Source organism: Mustela nigripes, chromosome 3 (assembly GCF_022355385.1).
Source record: "Mustela nigripes isolate SB6536 chromosome 3, MUSNIG.SB6536, whole genome shotgun sequence".
NCBI classification, from domain to species: Eukaryota; Metazoa; Chordata; class Mammalia; order Carnivora; family Mustelidae; genus Mustela; species Mustela nigripes.
This window is the reverse complement of record NC_081559.1, coordinates 40,250,034-40,277,818: the sequence shown is the minus strand read 5'-3', so window position 1 is coordinate 40,277,818 and position 27,785 is coordinate 40,250,034. Positions and strand designations below refer to the sequence as shown.

The 27,785-nt window shown below is 50.8% G+C and overlaps 2 protein-coding genes across 6 annotated transcripts in view; both read right to left on the bottom strand.

Moving 5' to 3' along the window:
• DGKD (diacylglycerol kinase delta) overlaps nucleotides 1-181 on the bottom strand; it is a 113,978-nt gene extending 113,797 nt beyond the window's left edge. For all 4 annotated transcript variants that reach the window (XM_059393744.1, XM_059393746.1, XM_059393745.1 and 1 more), the window contains exon 1: nucleotides 13-181. In XM_059393744.1, the coding sequence (XP_059249727.1) occupies nucleotides 13-168 (156 nt within the window). In that variant the 5' untranslated portion in view covers nucleotides 169-181. The remainder of the gene's footprint in view (nucleotides 1-12) is intronic.
• A 6,572-nt stretch (nucleotides 182-6,753) lies between these two features.
• The window catches only part of SAG (S-antigen visual arrestin), a 35,142-nt gene continuing 14,110 nt past the window's right edge, over nucleotides 6,754-27,785 (bottom strand). The window contains exons 4-16 of one of the 2 annotated variants that reach the window (XM_059392721.1): nucleotides 27,578-27,622; nucleotides 25,741-25,934; nucleotides 23,876-23,935; nucleotides 22,407-22,483; nucleotides 21,377-21,512; nucleotides 20,765-20,849; nucleotides 18,361-18,433; nucleotides 16,312-16,449; nucleotides 13,006-13,083; nucleotides 12,154-12,177; nucleotides 10,557-10,612; nucleotides 7,728-7,737; nucleotides 6,754-7,275 (exon numbers count right to left, since the gene is read on the bottom strand). In XM_059392721.1, coding sequence (XP_059248704.1) covers nucleotides 7,170-7,275; nucleotides 7,728-7,737; nucleotides 10,557-10,612; nucleotides 12,154-12,177; nucleotides 13,006-13,083; nucleotides 16,312-16,449; nucleotides 18,361-18,433; nucleotides 20,765-20,849; nucleotides 21,377-21,512; nucleotides 22,407-22,483; nucleotides 23,876-23,935; nucleotides 25,741-25,934; nucleotides 27,578-27,622 — 1,082 coding nt within the window. In that variant the 3' untranslated portion in view covers nucleotides 6,754-7,169. The remainder of the gene's footprint in view (nucleotides 7,276-7,727; nucleotides 7,738-10,556; nucleotides 10,613-12,153; nucleotides 12,178-13,005; nucleotides 13,084-16,311; nucleotides 16,450-18,360; nucleotides 18,434-20,764; nucleotides 20,850-21,376; nucleotides 21,513-22,406; nucleotides 22,484-23,875; nucleotides 23,936-25,740; nucleotides 25,935-27,577; nucleotides 27,623-27,785) is intronic. The other variant, XM_059392720.1, reaches the window with a different exon arrangement.

Sequence of the window (27,785 nt, the reverse complement as noted above, 5' to 3'; positions counted from 1 at the left end):
CCGCGGGCTCACCTTCTGGCGGATCTGGCCCGACGTGGACACCTTGCGGATGAGCTTCTGCGGGGAGCCGGGCTCTGCCTCGGGCTCGCTGTCGGACGACTCCTCAGGCGGCGGCGGCGGAGGTGGTTGCGGCGCACCCGGCGGAGGGGCGCCCGCCGCCGCCGCCATGCTGCCGGGCCAGCGCGCGCACAGCGGGCGGGGGCGGGGCCGGGGGCGGGGTCTGGAGGGCGGGGCCTGTTCGGGCGGGGGCGGGTCTAGGGCCTGGGCGGGCCCACACACCGCCTCGCCGCGCCCCCTGCCGGCCGCGCGCGCAGCCGCAGACGGAGCCGCGCTCGGGCCCGTCTGCCGCTACCGCCCCCCTACTCCATGTCTCCTGGCCCCCGGTCTTAACGTCTGTTGTTTTCCGTCTAGGACACAATTTGTGTGGTGTTTTGTCTCTGTGTTCACTTTTCTTTTAATCTTTAGTCTTCCCGTTCAAGAATATAAGTGATCTCCAGGAGACGCGGACCGTCCTGTCTTGCCCTGCATCGTGTCGCCAGCGTCTAAAGCAGTGTCTGGCATTTAGTACTTAGTTGCACCATAAACAATGGGGAGCGGATGGATGCATGCAGGAATGAGGAAAGAAAGAAGAAAGTCCTGGCGTCTGGGATGCCCGAACGGGATACCCAGCTCCATCTGGGAAGGCTTCCGGGAGAAATGATGCCTGAGAGAAGCAAGGAGCTAGCAGGAGTTAGCCCTGACAGGAGAGTGGTGTTCTAGGAGGAAGAACCAGGCTGGGCAAAGTCCCGGAGGCGAGAAAGAACAAGTGTCCAGGAGAAAACGGAAGTCGCACATAGCCTGAAGGGAGCAAAATAGCAAGAAGGGATGAGCACGGGGGCCGGCCTGTCAGATAGGGCTTTGTAAACCTGATAAAGGGGTTAGTCCTGAGTATTAACAGGAAGCCCTTGGCAGGGCTGGGTCACAAAGCTGGGGCCTGTGATCCAGCCTTTGAAGTAATCAGGGCAGGTGGCTGCCCTGAATCATTAGGAGGGGCCACAGAGATAGAGAAGTGGACTCAGAAAGGGAGTGATCTGTAGGTGGAGGCAGGAGGCATAGGTGAGTGGGGTGAGGCCCCCTGGGCTAGCCAGGAAGTGCCAGATGATGATAGCCGGGTAGGTGGAGCCTTCCTGGGAGGGCACAGAAGAGTACACTTGTTTTCGCTGCTACACAGGTAAGAGGGGCAAATCCTTAGGGGGCTACATGACCGTCCCCTTGCTGTCCCAGAGGGCTGCTGCTGGAGACTCAGTGGCCCCTGGCCTGCCCGCCCATCAACATGCCCTGACCCCCACTACTCAGAGTGACACTTTCCAAAGGCAAAACAAGTGAACCCATCGAGCATGGGGACATGACCAGGGAAATGTACTCACATCCAGGGTAGGGCCTATCAGGGCCTAATGCAGGAACACACTGGGACAGGCCCAGAGCCCCCATGCATTGCCCAGTGCTATAGCCACTAGCCACATGTGGCTACTTCAGTTTCAATTCCAGTTAATTCAAATTAAAAGTTCGGTTCCTCAGTCACACTAGCCGCATTTCAAATACAGAATAGCCAGCCATGTGTGACTTAGCAGCTACCACACGGGACAGCACCAGTATAGAACATTTCCATCATCATATGGAGGTAGTTATGGCTCTCATAAGCTGACCATGGGGCAGACACACCAGACAAACTGACCAGTGATCCTTTTTTTTTTTTTCTTTTAAAGATTTTATTTATTTGACAGAGAGAGATCACAGAGAGATTTTATTTATTTGACAGAGAGAGAGAGAGAGAGAGAGGAGGGAGCAGGCTCCCTGCCTAGTAGAGAACCCAATGCAGAACTCGATCCCAGGACTCTGAGATCATGACCTGAGCTGAAGGCAGAGGCTTAACCCACTGAGCCACCCAGGCAGCCCCTGACCAGTGATTCTAATCCTCACACAAGCCCCACAGAGCAAGTTCGCTAGGCCTTGAGGTTCAGATAGATACCTCTTCCAAGGAGTGGAAAAGAGATAGAGTTTGGACCTGGGCCTTGAGACTCCAAAGTTCTTGATGCTTCTAGGCTAGCCTTCCCAGGAAGCTCGACCTGAAGGAGCTAGTAGGAAGCAAGAGGAGAGAAGGGACTGTTACAGGCTGAACTGTGCTCCTATCCGCCCCAACAGTCACACGTTGAAGTCCTAACTATCCTTCAGATGTTATTCTTAACATCGGAACCTGACTGTGTTTGGAGATGGGGCCTTTAAAGAAGGCATCAAGTTAAAATGAGGCCATTAGAATGGGCCATAATCCAGGATGACTGGTATCCTACTGGCCACAGACAGGCTCAGTAGGATGACCATGTGAAGAGACACAGAGATGGCATCTACGAGCCAAGGAAAGAGGCTTGTCAACTCTGAAGAAGAAACGGACTCTGCCAATCTTGATTTCAGACTTCTGGCCTGTAGACATGTGAGAAAAATTTCTGCTGAAACCCCCAGTCTGTGGTCCTTTGTGATGACAGCCAAAGCAACTAATATGGGCACTGAGGAGAGCCTGTCCTGCATCCCCATGGAGGTTAGTCATTTAGCATCAATGAATTATAAAGAGTGTGACACGTCAGTGGAGGGGAACTAAGAGTTCATTCTTTTTAAGGGTGTCTGGAGTCTCTCCAGAGAAGTGACCCCAGCAGAGTTTGGAGATTTGAGCAGAAAGGTGAGGGGACAGAGGGAATTTTCCAAGAAAACACAAGGTGAAAGACTCCCAGGCAAGTTAGCTGCTGAGCTGAGGACGAGGGGAGGAGGAGGAGGCCGGGAATGTGCGATGCTGCAGCTGGACCCAGGGCACCTCAGTGCAGTTCTCAGGAGCAAAAACTGCATCTTTTGGCATGGGGGCCGCTAAAGGGTGTTTAAAGCAGAGGAACTAGTGTATCTGGACAGAGAATGATCCAGAGGAAAAAAGACTAGAAACAGGGTATTAAAAAGCAAACCAGGCAATGCTTGATTAGGAGCACAACCAAGGCAGTGGTCCTGGTGGTGGAAAGAGGAAGTAACACGTGTGAGACTCAGCAGAGGTGGGAAGAAAAGGGGCCAGCTGCTCCTAGTCAGGAGATTAAGGAGCAGGATAAATCGGGATGTCTCCCAGAGACATGGCTTTCAAGGGGAATGCTGCCCCAGTGACCACAGGTAGACCTAGAGGAGATGAAGATAAACTTGGTTTGGAACAAACTGAGTGAGAGGTGGTTGACTGACCTGTCGCCTCCACCCGCCAGAAGCTCAGGGGGCGTCTGGGCTCTAGAACCCATCATTTGAGAGACAAAAAGCCAGAGACAGGAACGTGAGTTGCGAGGCAGCCTCTGTGGCTGGATAAAAGTATATTGCAATCATGACAAAGTCCTATAAGTTGTCCCAGCCACGGGGAGCCTAACGAGACATGACAACTCAATGTCATGTGGGATCCTGGAACATAAAAAGACATTCAGTAAAAACTAAGGAAATGTGAATAAAGACTGGGCTTTAGCTTTGTCACGTGTCACTATGGATTCACGAGGTATGGTGGGTGTGTCATCCTAGTATGAGACGTTTGTCACTAGGGGAGATGGATATGGAGGAGTTCATGGTCCTAACTGCACAACTCTCCCTGAAATCTCAGACCCCCTCGAAAATAACAAGTGTATTTTTTAAAAGAGCATTAGACTCATTAAGAATCGTATTATGTTCCTGAACCAGAGAAACCTAACTCGGGCGTATTTGCTGTGATGAGCGGAGAAGGCTTTCTGTTCTCCTGTGACTGCCGAGTGCTGTTCCCTTGGAGATCTCCCCCAAAGTGCCTTGCCTGTAAGAGCACATACCCTCCAGTGCTTCTGTATGGAATGACTCACGCCGTGAATCATCTCGAACAATGTGCGCCTCCCTGAGTTTACCCCACCTTAAGGGCATATCAAGGTGGCGTTAATAACACACTTCACATCCTAATCCTTCTCCACTTAGCAACGCAGAAGTGTGTGCATCTCCTGTCCATTTCCGTTAGAAGACATGATGCGTTTCAAAACATGGGAATAATCTTATTTTTTACCCTGGACCTGGGTTATGATCGACATTTGGAGTGGGACGTTTCTTCACTGCGTGTGACATATCGTTTCCCTGGCCCCAGGCAGTGTGACAACCAAAAACCACCCCCATTACATTTCCAAACATGCCCACTGGGGTCCCTCAAGGATTAGTGAGGTAAACCATAAAGAAGGCAGTAGTCTTAAATGGGGAGGGGAGCAGTGAGAAGTGTTACAGGGAGGAGAAAACAGACTCTCTAAAAGGAAGTTAACCAGTGACAATTTGTAGCTCGCTAAACACACACACACACTCACAAGTACAAGTAAAACTAGGGAAATCAGAAGCAGATGGGCAGACCGTACCAGGTCCATATCCTTTGGGATAGCATGCATTAGTTGTGCAAGATGTTACCCTTGAGGAAAACACAGGATCTCTTTGTGTTGTTCCTTACAATTCCATGTGAATCTAAATTATCTCCATAACGTTTCAATTAAAAAAAAAAAAAAAAAAAGAACTTAAGGGCCGCCATTGCTGAGTCAGAAGTGCTAACCTCCCCCCTCCAAGACCCCAAAGTCTCAGAACCAGAAGGGGAGCAAAGGGCTGATGACAGACTCAGGGAAACAGGAGTTCAGGTCCTAACTCTGACTCTCACCAGCTGTGTGACCTCCAGGAAGTTATGTAAGGTCTCTGAACTGTACTTTCCTCATCAAACAAATGGCTGTGACAGGCCCCACTTACGAGCGTGGCTCTCATGATGAGATGTAAGAGTAAAGTGCCTTCAGCACAAGGCAGGTGCTTGATATTAAGTAGGAGGGATTCCTCCTCTCCAACCCTTCGGTTGCTGGTTGCTGAACTTTGTCTTACGTTCCCGGCCACCACTCCCTCCGCACAGCACTCTCAATACCTTTGTGCCCCGTTTATTCCAGTGCACCCACCCAGGAACCCCCGGGGCCACACATCCGACCTGCGCACGAACACCCAGCCTCCTGACAACATGCCAGGAGAGACTCATACAAGAGCAGGCCCAGCCCAAGCAAGGTTCCACATCCCATTCGGAGCAGCTGGCTGCTGGCTTCCTGCTCCCACCCCCACATCCTCTCCAGGCTGACCAGCTGCAAGCTATATTCTAGCCAGCACCTGGAAGTCTGTGCGTGGGCCATTTTGGTCCCAAAATAACCTGGAGGGCAAGGGCCATTAGGACCTCTGGTGTGCCAGATTGGCCTTCCAGCTCTTTATCTCCAGCTCTAATCCACACAGTTCCAAAGGTCAAGCCCATTAACATCCACCCTGACTTAGGATGTCCTGGGGTCAAGCAATGCAGGAACCAACAGGCTGGTCCTCTCACCAGGCACTGCCGGGTGGACTCCCTCAGTGCCCGGCTTGCCCAGGATCTCGGGCGGGAGCCAACCACAGCTGGCCTGTGGGCTTGGGCGGAAACAGAGGAAGGGCTTCATCCCCAGAGCAGCCTGCCGCCCTGATCGTTCCTGAGGCTCCTGAGAGGGGGCATGGGCTGGAGTGGCACTGCTCCCTTGGAACTGGAGAAAACACCAAGGAGAAATTGTGTCTGACCCTGCAAGCCACAGGCCAAAGGCCCAGTCTTCTGCCTATATTATTATCATTATTATTATTATTTCTCCAGAAATGAATCCTCATCCCTGTCAGTATCAGAATGCCTCAAACTCCACACCTTGTTTCGTGTCGAGGGGATCATGTCCAACGTTGCCAAGTGGAGCCTCTAGCCTAAATCCCAGTCCCCAAGACACAAGCCAGTCTGGAATCCTGCCGAACCACCCCAGGTGTGGGAGCCTTCATGTGCGTGGACATGGACTTGCATGCGGCTGTCCTGCTCTCTCTGCCCCTGCTCCTGGTCCCGGAGACCTGACCCCAAGTGTCCACCCTACCCATGTCCCCTCTCATTTACCCTCCTACCTTCTGTGAGGGGGTTGACCTGTGCAGAACTCTGCAAAGCCCTTTGTCCCTCCTCCCCTGAAGCATAGTCCAGAGGCTACTAGAGGAAGCGTATCGGAGCTTCCCCTGACCCCTCTGTGGCCTTTGGTCCAGCTGCCAAGACTGGCGAGTACCGCAGGCCAGGAAGGGGATTCTGAAGGACAGGGCCCTGGTGCCATCTCCCCTTCAGCTGTACCTTCCTGCCTGACACAGAGCTGCCTTGCCCCCTCATACATACACACCCAGGCTCTGTGAAGATCCTCAAACCAAGGAGCCTCCTCTTCTAAGACAAACCATTCCTGGGGCCAGGTGCTGCCCTCACTGGCCACAGGGCATTGATCTATCTGACCAAAGGTGGGCCAGCCAGAGTCTCCTGCTCAGGACCTGCACACTGGAACCAGAGACCCCAAGACTGAGGGCATCCAGGGAGAGGCCACATTCCAGGAAGATGGCTGCCCAGAGGGCGGGACCCTGAGCTCCTGGGCAGCCCCGGGAGCTTCTGATCCCTGCCCACCTCAGCCATGGCTACTCAAATTTTTCCTTTAATTCTGTTCTCTGAGCCCCTCCAAGGTCCTCCCAGGGCACTCCCTGTTTCCCCTTAAGCTAGTCAAATTTGATTTCATGGCTTGCTTTCAGAAGCAACTTAACTAGCATCCCAGAGCTCAAACAGGGACTTGGGCCAAAAGTTAAATTAGTAATGAAGAGTGTTTTGGTCACATTTGTCCTTTGCCCTGTTCATCTCAGGAGGCTCCTGGGGGGCTGTGGAGCTAAGATTGGCTATGTCATTAGAAACACTGCCTCCCCCCTGCCACCATATGTTTGCAGGGAAGCAATTTACCCCAGGACCCCTGGAGAAATCCCTGGGTGCTCTAGGCTCCACCGGTGAGCACACCAAACCTGGGGCATGTTCCCGCCTCCACAAGCCTGTGCTGAGCCGGTCTGGCTCCCTTTCTAGATGCTGCCCTCCCCTACTTGAGGCACAGGACCCTGACAGCTGCAGCTTCCTTGTCAGTGACATCACTCAGCCCCCTCAACAAGCCAGCCTGAATCAGATCACAGCAGAACAAACTTTATTTCTGTGGAGAAGACTCACACTTTGGTATTTAGCATAACTAAAGGGCTAACTGTGGAGCGTGGCTCATCCGGGCTGTGAACCACCCCGATTCCCAGCATCTTCTTCACTCATCCCCGGCCTCCTGGTCTTTCTTCCCTTCCTCGGGGTCTCCTGAGTCTTTCAGATTTTGGCGAGCAAACTCCTCGAAAACCAAATTTTCATCCTGGAAACTGAAACAGAGCAGAGAACGTTTCGATCGTGGCATGCTCTCGGCAGCTTGCGGTGAAATCGCAAGCAAGGCAAGATGGGTGGTCTTCCTTTTGCGACAGAGGAACCAACCAACATTTTCCTGCAGGATGGAGCCTGGGACCAAGCCGTTCTGCTCACAGCTTTTCATGTCAAATCTCTTTAACAAACACAAAGAAGAGAAAATGAAGGAACCCACAGAGCAAACACACATGCCCAGTATAACCAAGTGTGTCTATGTGTGTACACATATTTGTGCACATGCAGGTGTATGTGTGTATGCACCCGCGAGTGTGTGCACAAGCCATAGTACTAGGTAGCAGAAGGAAGACTCTGAGGTGTTCAGAGCATGCAGTATATACAGAAAGACCCCAAAGGGGGTCTCTGCCCGAGGAGGAAGTCAGAGAACCCGGGGAAGCTCAGGGCAATGACTCACCTTCCCTTTGCTGTAATTGTAAGCATGGTAAAGGAGAGAGAGAGAGAGAATTATCGGCATAAATCTTTTTCTTTTCTTTTGAGAGAGAGAGAACAAGCATGTGAGTCAGGGGAGGGGCAGAGGGAGAGAATCTCAAGCAGACTCCACGCTAGGCAGGGAGCCTGACAAGGAGCTCTGCCTGGTGACCCTGAGATCATGACCTGAGCCGAAATCAAGAGTCAGACACCCAATAGACTGAACCACCCTGTGCCCTCTCAGCACCTGGAAAATTTCTTATTTTGGTGACTTTATAGCTGAAGGGAAAAGAAGCCTAGATATGTGCATTTCACAACTGCGTGTGCTCCCTGCCTCTTTGCCTTTTCCAGCTGCCAGAGCCTTTCTCGCTGCACATTTGAACCCTGGGCTCCTCTGCAGAGCACCTTACCCTCAACCGCCCCCAACCAGAACAAGGCATACCCTCACCTCTGGGATGCCTTCTCTTTTCAAAGTGTTTCTCCCTTTGGATTTTATTTAGGTGGAGTTGCGACCCACCCTCCAAGACCAGCTCACAGCTTCAGGTCCCACTTACAAGGGGCGAGTCCTGGGACTGGACGTCTAACCATGGCTGGGGGTGGGGGTGCACTCAAGCTGGGGAACCACTCCCAGGCTCCTCAGGGTTTGGTTTCTCTGTTAACACATTGATCATTGGGTTGTTGTTGTTGGCTTATATTTTCAGGTATGTTTTACAGCCCCTGATTAACTGCTATTCATCTGAGTGGTTCTTTTCTGCTGTTCCTTTGTTCCTTCAGCTTTCTACCCACCTAGTAGAGTCCCATAACCTTCAGTGGGGTGCCAGCAAGAGCTGAGTGAAAAGCTCCAGAGGGTGTTTTAGGAGTACCAGAGTGAAGGAGAGGCTCGTCTCTCAGGCACTGGGAGGGAGGTGGCTATGTGGGCTGCCAACCACAGGAGATCAAGAGAGGGGCCCCGGGGCAGGACCCATCCTGGGCTCCCACATGCCGGCATAATTACACTACCTGGGACCATCAGCCAGAAAGAGAATCAAATCAGCACCTGCATTCCATTGTGGATGCTCTTGACAGCGGATAATAAAAATTTAGTAGCATTTCTTTAGTGCCTATTAGGTATAAATGACTTGACCCCAGGCCCTGGCAGTTTCTTAGCTACAACTTAATGCCATTTCTGCTTAGCCTACCTGTCTGGCCTCAGAGCCCTGAACTAGGCAGGGAAGTTGTGAGCATTGCTGTGAATGGAAGTCTTGTGACTCAAATCTCAGGAAGTCAGAATTTCAAGGCCATGGGGTGATCTGTCGTTTCTCCCTGAGATCTCCCAGAACACAAGATCATCATTTAGTCTTGGCATGGTGGTGTGTTCAATGAAAGGGCCATGATGATGGACCATGAAAATGTCATACCCAGAAAAGGAAGAGCCCCACTTCTGCGAAGTCTGTTCACAGCTCCAGAAAACAATCTGGCATAAACGATGGCAATTGCCTCAGGTCATAGTTTAAAATATTCTTTTAAAATGTCCTTGAAAGGGACCAGAATGCATCTCAATCTCACATAGTTAAAAAATAGTATCTGAATGATACCACCAGATACAAACAAGAAAAAAATGTGGCCAGATTACTTTTCCCCCAAAGTACATTGACTATTTGAATCCAAAATATTTGGAAAAATACTTTGAGACAAACCCAAAATGAATAGGGGGACTCATTCTATTATTTAAAGGTCATATCATAGGGCACCTGGGTGGCTCAGTTGGTTAAGCATCTGACTTTGGCTCAGGTCATGATCCCGGGATCCTCAGATGGAGCCATGCATCGGGCTCCCTGCTCAGTGGGGAGTCTGCTTCTCCCTCGCCCTCTGCCCTTCCTCCCTGCTTATGTTCTCTCTCTCAAACAAACAAACAAAAAATCTTAAAGGTCAGTTAATGATCAAGATACAAAAAGCTATATAAAGTATAAGAATCTTGCTTGCGGGGCACCTGGGTGGCTCAGTGGGTTGGGCCGCTGCTTTCGGCTCAGGTCATGATCTCAGAGTCCTGGGATCGAGTCCCGCATCGGGCTCTCAGCAGGGAGCCTGCTTCCCTCTCTCTCTCTCTCTGCCTGCCTCTCTATCTACTTGTGATTTCTCTCTGTCAAATAAATAAATAAAATCTTTAAAAAAAAAAAAAAAGAATCTTGCTTGCTTATACCACTTTTTTTTTCTTAAATAATCCCTGTGCCCAACATGGGGCTCAAACTCAGATCAAGAGTCATATGCTCTTCCAACTGAACCAGCCAGGTGCCATGTTTATAGCACCTTTACTAGAAGTATTCTTTGTTTCTATAACTATAGAGGGTTCGCAATCCAAAGGAACCAAAGCGTCAGGAACCTGGCCTGACCCTTTCCTCTAGTATTTTCTGTATTCTCATCATAATCGCTACTGTCAAAAATACTCATCTTATGAATGCCTGTTAATGCTTCCAAATGAAATCCAAAAGCCTCAGCCTCTCAGATATATTTTGCACCTAATCTTTCTTTAAATCTCAATCCAGTCCTATTCCCACCAGAGCTTCTGCTTGTAAATCATCCCTGATAAAACCCAACAAGGGAGTCCATGTCCAAGAGCAGTGATGCTCTGTCATCCACAGGCTGAATGAAGGTGGCCTGTGGCTCGTGACTGAGGAGATGAATACTCCTCTATGGGCTGGCCTGGGGCATGGTGAGGATGACAAGTCATGACCTGGCGATGCCACTGGGGCCATGGTTAGGAACGACCAGCCATGAATAAATAAGAAATCTGCAAGCAGTAAATGACTTGAGAAAGCCAAGACAATGCGTGACTGACCTGGGTCCTCGGGCTGGGGATGCATGAGGCGGAAAGGCACCTCAGAGGCCACTTCACTGGAAAAAAGAGAACACAGATGGGTGAGAAGACACGCGGGATTATAAAACACACAGAACAGAGCAGCGGCTGCAGAGATTTCCAGCTGGAAGAGGATTCAGTGAGATTCAAAACAAAACAAACCAGAAATCAGGAAGTGGTCATGGAGGAATTTTAAATGTATTCCCTGGAATGTGGTCCAGAAACTTCACTGAGGCATGGCGGAGACTGCTGAGTTTCGTAGGCTCATTACCCTTCCTTCTGGTTATTAGGTCCAGTGATGAGCTCTGGTGGGTAGAGGAGAGGTAAAGTCATGGCGAAGGGACAGTTTTGGGGAGAAAAATAAAAGACCTTGCCAAAATGGACGTGACTTTTTATGTGTTCACTCTGTCAACAGTCACATAGTTGATTGCTAGAGAGCAGAAGAGAAATGAGCAGCACCCGCCACTCCAAATTCCAGAAGCTGAAGCGCTTCAGGGTGACTTGGAATTTATACAAAAAGAAGGAAGAAAGGACTCAGGACGGAGAACAGAAAGCAAATCTGGACCAAGGAAGAACAGAAAGGAAGGAGTGAAAAAAAGCAAGGGTCACTCCTTCTTTCACCCACGTTATGGCTTTGGTTAAAGCGTAACTGTTTACAGGGCCACTCTGGCCAGACCCAAGTGCAGATGAGGTCTGGGTTCTGTGTCAGGAAGGGAGACAGTAAGAGCCAGGATGACAGAGCCTGAAAGGTCAGTGGCTGCCTTGGACGTGGCTTTGGGCCTGACGCCTTGGGCACCATCTGAAAAAGGGCAGCTGTTAGAATTCACAAGAGCTGAATGGTAGAAACAACCCAAATGCCCACCAGCTGCTGAACAGAGGACCCACACATGATCTGTCCACACCGTGGAATATTACTCAGCCATAAAGAAAGAATGAAGAAGTGACTCAGGCTATAACATGGATGAGCCTCAAAGACTTGGTACTCAGTGAAAGAAGCCAGTTGCCCAAAGACAGATACCATCCAATTCCATTTGTGAAATCGCCAGAAGAGGGAAATCCCTCATGATAGAAAGATTAGTGGTGGCCCTGGGTGAGGAAAAGAGGGGGAATGGCAGAGACCACTTAATAGGTACGGGGTTTCCTTTTGCAGTGGTAAACATATGAAGGAGCCAGAAAGCGGTGACGGTTGCGCAATATTTTAAGTGTCTTTGATGCCACTACACTGTACATTTGAAATGGTTCAGATGGTAAGCTTCATACACACAGACACAAAGGCAGCTGCTTGGAGTGGACCAGTTTTCTGAGTGTGTGTGCATGCGTGTGTGTGTGTGTGTGTGTGTGTGTGTGTGTGTGTGTGTCCTCACCCAGGGGAGGCTCAGCTATGGTCTGGAGGAAACATTTCTAGCCTCACATCAATTAGGCAACATTCACAAGATGCCTCCAGAAGGCAGTGGGCCTCATTTCATAACACCTCTGAGCATAACTGTCAGCAAATCAGATTTCACTGTTACTATCTTGAACCCCAGATTGGTTTCCTATGACATATTGAGAACCAAGGATGAAAAGTGACAAGGCTTACCTGGAGGTGAGTTCTCCCAGAAAGCTAGGAAACAAATGCAAAACAGGGCTGGTGAGTGTCCCAGTGATACTACAACCTTATTTCCCATTATTCAGAGATGGACATGTCCCAGGCACACTCCGCACTCACAGCTTATGGGATCCTTGCAATCCCATAAAATTCAACTTGACTCTTCCTCTCTACTTGTGATGTCATCTCTTTCTCAAGTGGATTTGCTAAAAAGAAGAATCCCTTAGGTCTAAGCCCTGAGGTTCAAGAATAAACCATAAAAGTCTTTGTGAAATACCTGTTATTCACTTATCTTGACACTAAAAGAAACTCTAACATTTTAGATCCTCTTGGAGAAAATCAAAGGTAATTCTGCTCGCTTTGAAAACCACTACAACTACAAACACTGGGGTAACACAATTTGTAAAATCAACCCATGCTTTACTTTGTTGTTCCAGCCAAAACTGGGGGGATTCTTTATCGACTTAGAATCATAGAAGATGCAAAAATGGAGATCTACAGAGAATTTGTTTGGCTGCTGCCTTCTTTCCTGAAGTGTGATGTAGCACCAAATGGATTTCCCTTTTTTGCGTATCAGCTTCTACCCTATGAGCGGATGGGCATGCACTTCCGCCAAGTAGAACTAACGTATTTCATAGTTTGCTCCTTCTACTTTTTTCCACGTGACGTCAGACCAAACACAATCAACAACGAGACAAACAGAATCTCTCCAAAACTCTCCTTGGTCATCCATAGAATTTGTAGATCCTTCCACCTTGCTGGTTCCCAATCATTCAGGAAAGGAAGAGTTCAGAAGGGGAGAGGCCAAGACAGAGCCCACAGCGTTGGTTCTTGGACACTCACCCTGACACCGTGAGCTTCACTTTGATATGGTAAGACACCAGGATGCCCAGAACAGTCCGGTCTATGCCCTCCTTTATTCTGCTCAAACAGAAAGGAAAAGTGGAAAATTGCAGAGGAACAGCAGAAAGCAGAGACTGGATGAGAAAACCCCTCATTCCAGACAAGCCTGTTATAATGGGTGCATCTTCTTAAGGAACTGGTGAATTCAACCAAGCTGTCAGTCCTAGAACTTTCCATAGTCAGGGAAGGGGATTCCTTTCCCTGCATTGGAGTTCAGGATTCCCCCAACTTCCCCCGGAAGTTCAGAGTGCAGAATGTGCTTCCTGGTTCTTCCTGCTCTGTCTCCAGTAATGTTCACACACCTGCTTATCAGCCAGAAATGCATCCCCCACCCCCACCACCTCATCATCCTGCGCTTCTCCCTCTGTCCTACCTGCCATCCCTGGCCAACCACTGAGTCCTCCAAAGGCTTTTTGTGCCTCCATTATCTCAATAACTTACCTCCCATAGGCCCGGCCTCTTTCCTGACCTCTCAGCCACTGTGCAGCCAGAAAGCCCCCAGGGGTCAAGCCTCAGCATGGCCTGGCAGGCAATCTGTGATCTGGCCTTTGCCTGCCTTTGCCACCTCACACCCTGCTATGGTCCAGTGTCTCCTGTGCACCAGCCTCACCACACACAAGCCTGCCCTGGAATGCCATCCTCCTCTGTTCTCTAAGGCCTCAAGTTGAAGTTGACCCTCCTTTGTGAAACCTTCCTGGCCACCTGCCATCAGCACAGGTCTCCATCCTTTGTGCTCTGGCCTCAGCACCCAGAATCATGTCTAAATGGATGAATGTAGTGCATGAGGCCATCGCCTGTGTCCCCAAAGAAAGTGCCACCTAACTTTCCCCATAGAAACTCCATTCCAGGTTCTACTAACAGGTGCTGAGCTCCCACTGTCTGACAGGTACCGTGCTGGGTGTTCTAACACATTATTATCTCATATGGCATCTATTGCAGGAGCATTAAGTAGTTCAGGATGCCCAGTCACAGGAGTTAAGGTCCGAAAAACACCATGACACACTTGCTAGAACAATGTGAATGACAACAGACAAACATGGCTGAGAGAGCTGAAGGCTTCAGGCTGAAGGCAGGGCATGATTGTGCTGAGAGGTCTGAGAAGGTCTGAGAGTGCAGGGCAGGCTCTGGGCCCAATGACCCCATCCTGGGATCCCTCTCATGGGAGGCACCTTAGACATTGCTCCCAGGGCCACGATGCCCTCCAAAGACTCCATCGGCTCCTTAGTGCCTGGAGCTCCTTGGGGAAGGCAAATACCTCTATCTGGAATCATGGGACGTGGTCAGTTGAGAGAGGTGGACATCAATGGGGACAAAAGGAGGATGCAAGCTTGAGACCCCACCCCATTGCTAGGCTTGACTGTCTGACTTGTACTGAATGGAGGCGAAGAGCTGGGGGGAGAGAATATGCTTCATCTCATGCCTGAGAATACGCTGTAAGCCTCCCCTCCACCAGCTTCCTTGAATGGAAGAGTCTCTCTGTACCCCCACTCGCTCTCTCTCTCTCAATCTCTCTCTCTCTCTCTCTCTCTCACTCTCTCTCTCTCTCTCTCTCTCTCTCACACACACACACACACACACACACACACACACGGGTTCTGCTGTGGTTGTCACTTTCCAGGCCCCTGAAAGGCAGCCCTGAAGCTGGGACCAAAGGAGGGACTGAGGGTTAAAAGTGGCCTTTGCTCTGTCATTAACCGACCAGGTGACCTTAGTCAAGCCTTTCCTTCTGGCTGAACTTCAATTTCCTCATTCATAAAATGACTATAAATTCACCTTCCTCACAAAAGTATGCAGGACTTACACGGTTGTGAAACAGTCCACAAACCACACAGCATTTTTACAAATGTGGCGTTCCACTGTTGGGGTCTTGATGGCCACCCCTGGAATAAACTGATCTAGTGTCAACGCGCCTGCCGGTCACCCTCCCAGACCTTCACCAAAGTGTCTTAGAATCAAACATCCCAACTTGGCAAATTATTCTCAGAAAATCCATTGACTCCACTTCCTGCCAAATGTTTGCTGACCCTACTCTTGTCTTGGAGAATAGCTGTTCCTGAGCTACAGGGTCATGGAGGTCAAGCAGGAAAACCTCTTCCAGAAGGCATCCCCTTGCAGGTGGCCTAGTGGGGCCACAGAGGGAGCCCGAGTGCATCCCATGGGGGATGGCAGGGAGCGGGCCTCAAGCCCTCCCCCAAACACTCAGGGTCCCAGGAATGGAAGTCTCGAAGGCTGCCTAGAAGTGGCAGTGGATAGCTGACCTTGAAGCCTCCCTCCTGTTTGTGCTAGATCTGCTGGTTCTTTGAGTTGGGGTCAGCAGAGCCGTGTTCAGCTTCATTGAAATTTAATTGACACCTGCAGCTATCAGGACCTCCCGTTCTTTACCTATCCTGGTGGAAATGAATAAATGACATTTCCATCATGCACGAGGCCACCTGTATTACTCAGTTTATTTATTTTTTTTAATTATAATTTTCTAAATCGGCTCTATGCCCAATGCGGGGCTCGAACACATGACCCCAACATCAAGAGTCACGCAAGCTACGGACTGGGCCAGCCAAGTGCCCCTGCATCACTCAGTTTCTGTGTTTAGGGTACTATACTAGCTAATGCTATTTTTTTAAAAAAGATTTTATTCATTTATTTAACAGAGATTACAAGAAGGCAGAGAGACAGGCAGAGAGAGGAGGAAGCAAGCTCCCTGCTGAGCAGAAAGCCCGATGTGGGACTCGATCCCAGGACCTTGGGATCATGACCTGAGCCAAAGGCAGAGGCTTAACTTGCTGAGCCACCCAGGCACCCCACTAATGCTATTTTTAGAAGGTAATGGCTGACATTTTTGGAGAACTCACTGTGTACTCAGCCCCACATTTTACATGGATTGTCTCCCGTAATCCTTGTAAACCACCCCATGAGAAAAGGCAGCACCCACACTGTACGGGCAGGAAAACCGAGGTTCTTAGACAGCTCGAGTCATTTGTCCAAGGTAGCCCAGACTGTGCGCAGTGGAGCTGGGGTTTGGCATGAGGCCGCCTCCAGAGCTCACTCCCCTAACCACCATGTGACACCAGGGGAGGGAGCGTGGGCCTGCCTGGGCCACGGAGTCTTCACTCTGCGCCTGGAGTGACAGCCATCAGATCAGGCTCCTTGCAAGCCTGTGAACCCAGGGGGTGTGATGAGAAGGGGGCAGACCAGCACCACCTGTGCACTGAGTCTTGGGGGCTCATCTCCTGAGCTATGAGGACTCACATGGTGCTGGAGGCAAGGTTCGTGTCCTCATGCTTGATCTTCCCATCCAGGGCGATGCCCCGTCTTTCCCGGTTGTTGGCCAGCAAGGGCACCAGTGTCAGTGTCGTGGTCAGAGTGCTGTTTGGTAGCACTTTTTCTCTGTAGGAAGAAAGGCAGAGTGGATATTTGGCTAATAGTTCTTAGGGCTATGAAGCCACCACCAGTCCCATGAGACGCTATCTGCCATCAAGCATGTTCTAGGATCCAAGTTCCCTCGGACTCACGGGGAAGATAGTTCAGGTATCGGTGCCCTTGCCTTATGAGAAATACTAGTGACATCTCAAAACGGTCTGGCAACAAGTCCCTCATCCTCCACTGAGTCACTGAGTTTCTAGAGTATTCTGTGGGGTTAAATGAGACTGACTAACACAAGGGTCGGGGATCACAGCAGTTTCCACCTGCCACCACACAGTGGGCTGCAGGCTCTCCGGCCAGTGCCAGCAAGAAGCCACAGCTGGAAATGGCCTGTCACTAAGAGCTGTTGCTTGTCAGAAGGATCCACCTGTTTGAAGAGGGTGCAGTGGGGCCCTCCATGAACCATGCAGACCGGACTGGTTTTGTTCAAAGCACATGGTGCTCTGTCTCTCTCCTGGTTCTTCCCTGTCACTGGGTCACTGGTCAGGTGTTGTGTGTCTCAGCCCTAGACAGACACAGGGAACCTGTGCCAAACTGTGGGTCTGCAAGTCAGGAATGGAGCTGGGGACAGAGCAGCAAGGTTTTGCCAGGTCTGGAGCATCCCTGACTCCTGGAGGCCGCAGAGGTTGGCCCTGCTGGTCACCAGCAGGCTCACACCACACCTGCACCCAGAGTTGTCCACACGGCCGCAGGGCCCGGCCAGCCAGCTAGTTGCCTGTATCCCCACTCCTGGTGCAGCCTCCCTCCTCATACCCAGCCAGGAGAAGGCAGGGAGTAGCCCTAAAAACACTGCCCAGGAGTGAGCCCCAGGGTCCTGGGAGCCCCAGGGTTCAGGGACAATGCCTTGGGCTCTGCAGCCTCCAGACTGGCTTCTGGTCTGAGACCCACAAGCACAATCTAGCTCAGCTTTCAGGCTCCCTGCCTCCCACTCTTGGTCACCAGTGTCCTGGGAATCCTTTGGTCCAAAATACACTGAATTGCTGAAAAGAAGTCCAGATAATGGCCTATGCCCCATGATGAAAGGAGAAAATGGTCCCTGGCTGAGTTGTCCCCTCAGATAGCCCCCCACCAGCAGCACCAAGGGAGCAGCCGAGGAGCTCCAGCTCTTTCCTGCCTCCCTCCCTTCTGGACCTATATTTAAACTCGGGTCCAGATCTGCTTTGAGTAATAGTTTATTCTAAAATTGTCTTTTAAAGTTTACGTCATGTTCTCTGGCTGAATCAGGTTGTCTTTGCTCACAGGCCCCCTGCTTGTAGCTCTGGTGATGTTTTTTGCATACAAAAAAACATCAGACACATCAGTGACACAAAGAGGGAAAGACCTGCCCGAGTGACCCTCTTGGGGAAGCGTCACCCCCTGTGTGTAACCTATGTATGAATGAAGAGCAAGGAGCGGGACTGGGCAGGTCTCTCTCTATTCCTTGGCTTTCGATTTTAATGAAGGGAGAGAAATGGTTCATGACGCTGGGCTCAGAAGTGACTTATCACTGGAACCCGGCTGTCCCTGGTACCACATTTTCAAATCAAAAGACAGAGAGCCCTTGGCTGGGCTCACAGACAATTGGATTGTCTGCTCCGGGGCCAGAAGTCATATCAGATGCCTCTGGACTTATTCCGAGCAAGAGAAAGTTCCAGCTGTTCCCACTGTGACATTTCAATCTTTATTTCTCTCTTTTCCATTATTTCTTGTGAGGGAGATCTCTGGGAACTCTTGCGACTGAGAACAGAATTGACTTGCTAACTTTCTTCGCAGCCCTTGAAGTGAGAAAAGGGGAAGGAAGGGAAGCATCCTACTTCCCTTTCAGGGTGAGCGAAAGGGGAACTTGACAAGGAAGCCTGAGCTGTCCCGGAAATAGAAACCCAAGAAGCTACTCACTGTGTTTCCTCCTGGGCCACCGGCTTGGTATAATAATCGCTCGAGTAGAGAACCACATTGGCCACTTGCTCCACTGCAAAGGGAGAACAGGGGTGGGTGACTCAATGTGGGGTCCTCCATGCATGTGCACGGCACCTGCCGGGGATGCAGTCAATTGTTGGAGTGTACTTCTCAGGCTAGGCTTTACGGCTGGGGTTTCTGAGTTCTGTCCCCAGGCCACTCCTCTTTGCCAATAATCTGCCCTGTGGCAGCTCAGCCCCATGAGCCAGCCTCCCTAAAATGGCACCTTCTAGAAGACTCCTCTCCGCTGAGCCCACACCCCTTCCAACACTATCTTATTTAATGAGAACCTTGTTCCAATTGTCCAAGCTTGAAACCATCTACCAGCAACATAGACCTGACTTGTGTATGTGGGTGTAAAAGTGGGCTCTGGAGCCAGAATCCTTGGGCTCAAATCCCAGCTTAGCTGTCAGCCGTGGGGTGTCACTTAACTCCTCTATGCTTCACTTTCCCAAGCAGCAAGATGGGGGTGACACTTGCATCTAACTTACATGGTTGTTGTGATGATCAAAAAAAATAAATTTTTACTCTCTATTCAAATCAAGTCTGAGGAGTAGAAGAAACAATTTGTGTGACACACTCAGCACAATGCCCAGCCTATAGAAAGCTACTAACATTTTTTTTTTAAAGATTTAATTTATTTATCAGAGAGAGAGAGGGAGAGAGCGAGCACAGGCAGACAGAATGGCAGGCAGAGGCAGAGGGAGAAGCAGGCTCCCTGCTGAGCAAGGAGCCCGATGTGGGACTCGATCCCAGGACGCTGGGATCATGACCTGAGCCGAAGGCAGCTGCTTAACCAACTGAGCCACCCAGGTGTCCCAAAAGCTACTAACATTTTGCTTTGGAAATTTCAACAATTCTCTCAAAAAATGAATGGCTTTGATGTAAGAACTCATAAAGTTTTGAGAAATAATTTAAAACCAAAGTATCCAATGATACTTTCTCAACCTTTCTACTTCTGGAATACTGTATTAGACACTACATATAACGCGCTAAATAATACCAGGTCCTACGAAGATGGAATGCGGATGAACTCGACCAACATAAGACAAAGCCATACGCACTTATATGGGCATGAAGAAAGCACTATAGTAATTCTTTAGTATGCATGCACCCTAACTCCTGAATCTTATTTATGATGCACATACACAAGGATAGAGGAAAGTGGTGTGTGACCCAAGTGACCAACCATCTTAATCTGCCTGGAGGTAGCCCAGTCTAACACTGGAGGGGTACGCAGCTGGCTCAGGCAGAAGAACATGCAATTCTTGATCTCAGGGTCATGAGTTCAAGCCCCACATTGGGGTAGAGATTATGTAAAGAAATAAAACTTTAAAAAAAAGAAAAGACAAAGAAAATCCTGATCAAGCCAGGACTGTTGGTCATCCTACAAACACTATGAGTCTGGCTTTGTCTTAGTCACTGAGTTTTGTTTGAGTCAGTGGTGAACTGAGAGGTCACTCTCCCTGGTCATTCTGTCATGTCTTTTTTTTTTTTTTAAAGATTTTATTTATTTATTTGACAGAGAGAGATCACAAGCAGGCAGAGAGGCAGGCAGAGAGAGAGGAGGAAGCAGGCTCCCTGCTGAGCAGAGAGCCCGATGTGGGGCTCGATCCCAGGACCCTGAGATCATGACCTGAGCCGAAGGCAGTGGCTTAACCCACTGAGCCACCCAGGTGCCCCTGTCATGTCTTTTTTATGTAGCCCCTAGAAGACCATGATATCCAACCATCCCCTGTACTTCGATGCCCCCTGAGCTGAAGAAAGGGGTAGGACAGTAGGCAGGTTGTGCCTCGTGTGTAGTATCAGGCAAGGCTTGGGCCTCATGCTGTAGTAGGGCTTCACCATTTACAAAAGCACTTCCAGGCTCCAGTCCCTAGAGCTTCACATAACGCAGGAAGGTAGAGCAGGAACAGTGCCATGGATGTTAAGGAATTCAGAGAGGTTGTACATGGCGTGAGCCCACAAATTAGGCCCACTGTTCTCAGTCCAGTGCTTTCCCCCACTGTACTGTGCTGCCTCTGTCCACAAAATTTAATTCTGATCTGAGAAAGAAAACTCCTCCCTTGCCCCCCCCCCCCCATCTGGCGAGGGGCTCCTCTAGGGAGTGATCAAGGATTGTCAGGGATGTGTTTCAGGACAAAAGATAGCTCTAAGTAGGACACAAGGTGGCATGGGGTGACCCCTGAGGGTCCTTCCTCCTGTCCACGACAATAGAGGTAAACAGGCAGTGTCAAAGACCCAGGAGGGAGGCCTTATTTGCCCACAGGAGAGACCCTGGGGAAATAGGACCAGATGGAGAGATTCTAGAAGACTCTGCCTTCCCGTTTTGAGAAGTTCCTACCTAATGCTTTAATCTTCTTCACTGTCTTCTCTGTGTTATTGGTCACGGTAATCGTCACCGAAATGGGCTCCCCATGGAAATAGGTCTGAAACAGTTAGCAGTTAAATCAGAAAAGAGGAACAGAGCATCATGGTATTGTGAATCTCATGGTTTTCTAGGTTTATCTCCATCCTTTAACCAGAATCAAAGTGGCTGAATTTCTACACTTTCAAGGAAGATAAAGGGATAGCAAGAGGGTTCCTTTAGAACACGGAACATGGTCTGCCTCGTCTGGGGCGCACTGAGGAGAATGTCAGTGACCAGGGCGGAGTGGAGCAAGGGTGCTCTGGCCTGGAACACCCAGTCCTGAGGGTCATGGCAGCGGTGGCCGTGGGGGCTCCCGCGTGGAGTCACAAGGCCACTTGGGGCAGAATGAGTGCTGGGAAGGGGAGTCAGTGGGGAGCTCAGGGACAGGGCTCTCCTCAGCAGTGACTTCCTCAGGATCCAGGGTCTTGGGCGCACCCCTGCACACGCGTTCACAAACGGGGCTTTAACCACGCCTAGACACAAGACAGCTTCCTAACACACCCGAGGCCTGCTCCCAGGCAGGGCCCAGTGCTGGCTGCGGCTCACCTCTTTGTTGAGGGAGACAGCCAGGTGCAAGGGCTTGTCTGACATGAAGAACTGCCAGGAGGACTCAGCCTGGGGCTGGGGACCCATCTTCGCTGGGGCGTGCTGTACTTTCCGGATCAATAAACGCACGGAGCTCCTGTGGAAGACAAACATAGACAGTTCTGGGCTTCCGCCGGGTCTCCTCAGAGGGCGTCCAGGCCTCTGTCCCTGGCCTCACGCTGTGAAGCTTCAGGAACGCTCCCATGGGATGTCGGTGTGGGCTTGAGGTCACTGCCACCCTCAGTCTCCAGGGCACAGCCAGGGAGTGACAGTGGGGGGGGGGGGTGCTCTGTACACCTCACATGCGTGACATGCTTCCACGCTCCCCACAAATGTGACTTGTTACTACAATTGCTATTTATTAGAACAAGGCTCCACAGCGCGTGTGTTGAGTGTAAGGAAGAGTGTTGAGGGCACAAGAGAAAGAGGGCACAAGAGAAAACCTCATTCAGGTTCAAGAGGGAAGGTGAACGCTGGGGTCCACAAGGTCGGGGGGCTGGGGGGTGTCACTGCCTGACGGGGGCAGAGAGCCTCTGTCTGGAGTGACGAAATGTTCTGGGTGGGGACAGTTTGGGGTGCGGACAGCACACAGGGTTGTAAGTATGGTTCCACGACACAGGGGAAGTACTTAAGGCCTCCAAAGTGCACACTCAGAAATGGTTCCAACAGTAAACTTCATGTGGTGTATATTCATCACAGTGGAAGAATGACTGAGAAGAAGAAAACTGAAGAGAGAGGGAATCCAGGGCTGCTAGAGGCTTCTGTGAACCTTGAGGCTGCCAACCCCTCTGCCATTTTCCTTTTTTTCCCCAGATGATGAGCCGCTGATCCTGGCCCCATGTGTAGACACCCTGACTGCTTGGGCCAGGCAAGCCCCATCTCCCTGGCCAGGCAGCTCTATAGGGGGAGCTGAAGTGGGGGGCTGCTTCCTACCCCAGATCCTTGCCCCCCACCCTGGGTGCTGCCCCTTGACCCAGAGCTACACTCTTACTTCTTGGGCACTTTGTCCTCTTCGTCCTCAGCACTGTCTCTGGCGAATGCTTTGACCTCAAAGTCGACCCCACAGCACTGCAGAAGGCAAGAGAAGAGACAAGGCTTCAGTCCATGCCTCCCTTCCCGGTAGCTGGGATGGGGTCACACATCCCACTGGGAAGTTATAACAGCACTCCATCTCTTTGTCTTAGCCATGTCCTTTGGAGGTCTACCCCATGATGGCTAGATGTGCCACGTGCAGAAAGAACAGAAGGAAAGAACGACATCAGGACAGGGAGCATGCTGTGGCCCCGAGCTCCCAGGGAGATCATGTATGGTGTCCAGCCCTCCCTGCCCATTTAGTTGTCCCTCTTTGTGTGACCCCACATGCATGGCACTGAGGTCACACCGTAGACACAGGTGCTCTCGGGGCTGGCAGGGGATCCAACCCTGGGGGGCCGGTTGGCCACACCCCGGTGTGGCCCGGCTAGAATGGGGGCCGGGTGCTGGCGGCTCTTCCAACTTCCAGCAAAGAAGCTGGAAATGGAATTGGGGGCAAAGTCTTCTGATTTTTAAACTGACTCAATAGCAATATGTTGTGTGGGCAGAACAAATGCCTGCTCATCTCTGCACGTCAGCACACGCACTGCGGGCCTGGGGGTGGCACCACGCTCACCAGGCACCCGGAGGAAAGTACAGTCGGCTGAAGGACATGAAGTCGGTTGTGTTGACGATGGCATATGAGCCACAGCCTCATTGGTTCTACAGCTGTGGAATCGTGACAATTCTGAGATCTAGTTTAAAAATACACCAGTACGAGGGGTGCCTGGGTGACAACTCCTGGCGCACACTCAGCCCCTTTCCTTCTCTCCCCCCATGGGAGCTTGTGCTTGGCCTACCCAACCCCTCTCTGTGTAGTGGCCAGGGTGCCCTTGGGAAGCCCAAGTCAGCACCTACTGCTCAGAGCCCACCAGTGGCTCCCTGCTCACTGAGAAATGGTCCCAGGGTCCACACCTCCCACACCTCTGACCTACTCTCTCCATTTCGCCCTGCTCCTCCACTCCAGCGCACCAGGCAACATGCCTCTCTCTCTGGAAGGCTCTCCCCTGGGATAGCATGCCTTCTTTACCCTCCTGGGGAGGTCTTTATACATCCTGAACAACTAACTACCCTGCCCCCCAGATCTCCCTTTGCCTCTCACTAGCCTCTTGTTCTCCAGGGTGCCTACTGTCCTTGGGTAGGCCCCGTGGACTCCTGTTATTTCGTTTTTGCTGGATTCTCCCCAGGAACCTGTGGGGCCCACGAGGGGCGGGACTGATTAGTGTTCCATCCACAGGCTCTGTCCTGGCTAAAGGCTGCTAAAGAGAAGATTCATTGCAATGTCTCTCTGCTGTTGTGCATGTTTGAAATTGTCCAGAACAAAAGGCGATCTTTAAAAAAGTAAATTGAAGGAATGGACGAGTCCACGGCCTTTCTTTTGGAACTAACCTTCCCTACGTCTTGCGGAGCGGGCTGTAGCATCACCGAGCAGGGTAAGTAATCAGGAAACTGTGGGAAGAAACAAACCAGTTCATTCAGAGGTGGTCACTCCACATGTAATAGGCACTCGATGTACAAAACTGGGAAGAGGAAGGAGGAGCAAACAAAACAACAACAAAAACCCACAAAAAGCAATGTTCACCCATATCGCCAAGACCCGGAATGACATCAGGAACGCGAACTTCCGAGAGTCCCGGGGGATCCCTCACACACGACTATGCACGTACGTGTGTGTGTGTTACAGAGGTGAGACCAAGTGAGGCATGTGTCCTGTCATCTCCTTTGCTCCCATCCCCGCCCTCACCCTCCTCGGAGTGCATTAGGACCACTTCGCTGTGCCGTGAGTTGCACCACTCTTCTGGGCTTTGGTAATACCACATTGAATTTGGCCAGCCCCTTTGGTCGGCTGATGCTTCAGTCACTGGAACGTTGCTTTTCTGCCATGATAAGCAAGGGTGCCATAAACCTTCTTCATCTACCTCGGCACAGTTTTGTCCAATTAAATTCACAGGCTATGCTGCTAGGAAGGGAACCGTAGGTCAAAATCACATTTTTAAGGTTTTTGAGATGTGTTGGCATGTTATCTCTCCAAGGTGATGTCCCTTCAAATTCCCAGTACCAGATTGCGAGAACATGCAGAACCACAAAACTGTTTCTTCAAGTGATTTAAAAAAAAAAAAAAAGTTGTAGAGTATGCACAACGTAAGACTTGGATTTTCAGCGTACTGTTCAGTGGTATGACATCCATCCACGCTGTCCTGCAATATTCCCAGCATCCACTCCCAGGAGGTTTTCACCTTCATGCACTGAAGCTCCAACCCTGGTCAATGCTAACCCCACACACTACTCTGTGCTCCGTGTCTATGACTCTCACTGCTCCAGGTTTCCCATGTAATTGGCATCAGACACTTGTATGTCTTTGTGTGTCTGGCTTCTGTCCCTCAGTCTAATGTTGTCGGGGTTCATTCGTGTTGCCGTGTGTGTCAGAATCTCCTTCCCTTTGAAAACTGAGCCATAGATCTTTGGAGAAATGTATAAACTTAAGACACATGAACATGGGACGCCTGGGTGGCTCAGTTGGTTGGACGACTGCCTTCGGCTCAGGTCATGATCCTGGAGTCCCGGGATCGAGTCCCGCATCGGGCTCCCAGCTCCACGGGGAGTCTGCTTCTCTCTCTGACCTTCTCCTCACTCATGCTCTCTCTCACTGTCTCTCTCTCAAATAAATAAAAATTTTTAAAAAATCTTAAAAAAAAAAAAAAAAAGACACATGAACATGCTAGTAAAAGAGGTAGTGGCAGCTTTCCCGAGACTGAGTTCAAGCCCAAGCCTTTCAGAGGCACTGCCGGTCGCCAGGACTCCCCCAGCGAAAGATGGGGCTATTTATCTAGGGACCCAAGGCCCAGCAGTCAAGGCGAAGGACGACTTCTGACTTGAGTACGTTCTTCCGTCCGTCTGGCAGAGAGTTCTTTCGTGTTTCGAGCTCCTCCGGGCCAACTGAGGGCCACTTCTTTCTTTTTATAGCCAAGCAAGTGAAGGAATAACCACCCATATAATTAGGTGGTCGGATGAAGGGAAATATTTAAACTGTAGGTTGAAGTGGTACCTTCAGAGGCTGAGAGGCTATTTTCAAGGGCTTAAAAAAAGACAACCACAGCCTGTGCAATCTAGAATTTCCTCCAAGGAGGCAATTTGAAGGCCCACAAATGTGAAACCCTTGCTCCATCCCCTCTCCTTCCCTCCTGCTCATGCTGCAAGGTGCTGTGGGCGAAGGAACCAGGGCAGGGACCTGGACGGGGAGAGGAGTCACCCACCTTGAGCAGAAAGGGGTATGTGTTGCCTCCCAGCTTCTTCATCAGGCTCTCCTGCAGTTTTGTGGGGTCAGGGGTAGCCTCCACAGGTGGGAACACCTGGTGCTGAGAGAAGTACAGGTCCCTGCGGAAGCTCAGGCCGATCACGTCAATGTCCTCCTGGCCGTAGCGGAAGGCGCAGGTCAGAGACACATACACTGGAAGGGAGACGAGAGGAAGGTGGGCTTGTCCCATCGGCATGGCGCCCCCGCCTGGCCGGGTGAGCACGGGGCAACCCTGGACACTGCCTGCCCCTCCCCAGCGCCCACCCACCTGGAGCCTCTGGAGGGTAGGGGTTTTGAAAACCACACCACCCAGCCACCCAGATGCCTGCACACTTCTGGGGATCCAGCACCTTCGCTGGGGCTTGTGCTGGTTACTCTAAAGGCATATGTGAGTCAGAGGACGGGGAGACACCTTCCATGAACCACATATTTTGGCTACAGACTCTCCTGTGTCCTCCATCCTACCACCCCCTTCTCTCTACCCACCAGCGTGGGGACCTCAGGAGGCTTTAGTAGAGAGTGAAGGTGGTCAACCGAGGGAAAGAGCGCTAGGGAGCAAGACAGATCCGTGCCAGAGAGGGGTAGGCCAGAGCTTCGGGACAGGGGCTCGTAGACCAGGAGGAGAGAAGCCACCAGATCCCAGAAACACTTCTTTCGCCTTGCTCAGAAACTTATCAAGCATTCTCTAAGTCAACACCTCTGAAAGTCCAGTTTGATTAAACAGACATAATCCATGCCTGAGACGGACCGCAAGGATTATAGGAAACTACAGGTTTGGGGTGTGGACTATTTACAACAGTCTGTAATGGGGTAAATCCAAGTGCACAACGTGCATTTTTCTTGAACAGAAAGCATATCAGAAGTCCTTGGAATTCCTCCCTTGTGGATTTTGTCTGTGTCTTCACCAAAAGCTCAGAAGAGCCTGGGATCACTTGCCTATCCCTCAACCAATGTTTGTGAGGGGAAGGTACCCAGAGATGACCTGGCTTTATGCCTCCCTCACTGTACCCTGCTTTCCCTCAAAGCAGCGGCCCTTCTCTGACCAAGGGTGTGGGCTTTCAGGGGTCAGACCAGGCTCCTCCAGGTGCCCAAGAGAAGCAGGATGCCCAGGAGGAAGTCGGAGACAGTAGAAGAGGTGATTTTCAGCCCCATTTCTGCCATGCCCCTTCAGAGCTGCCACATCCATGGGTGAGACATCTACGGACACATCCAGGGGTGGGAATAATTCCTGGTGATTGCCAGTAGCAACCACTCAAAAGGTATAGTTAGAATGGAACAGAGTCAGTGACATTATCATAAGGATAACTCAGGTCTGCCCTAATTTAGTTTCTACAACTATTATTAGTACCAAACTCCTTGCCCCACACATCACAGCTGCCAGAGATTTACAAGGATACTGTGATACTTTGCCTCAGAACCACCAGAGTAACCATTCAAAAAAAGAAAAGAAAAGAAACGTCCAGCAGGCTGAATTTCCCTCTTTGGAGATAAACCCACCAATGGGCCAGGGCACATGCACAGCTGGTGGAGGCCACGGACCTCGCTTCCACGCTCTGGCCACTATTTACTTACCCTGCTGCTCAGGACAAGTGTTTCCCTTGGGTCTTAACTTTCATCTGAGAAATGGAGACAATGAGCTCCAATGTGAACAGGACAGGGTTCTGAAGATTTTAATGAGGGAGTGTGGGAGCGCCTGGCAGTGATGGATGTGCGAGAGGGCACCAGCTGCTTCCCGGCTCCTCCTCCCCAGAGTCCCAACCAGACCTGCTCCTGGGAGGACAAGAAGCCCGGCTCACCTTTCTTTCCCTTCACAAGTTCGGGATCCACCAACACGACACCATCTAAACCGAAAGGGAGAGAGCAATGAGGGCGGAGAAAATGAAAGAAACCAGAGGACTTCTTTATATATTTATCTATGGTTTTTGTTTTGTTTTGTTTTGTTTTTAAGGAGGTTCCATGCCCAGTGTGGAGCCGGAAGCAGGGCTGAAACCCCGACCCCCCCGA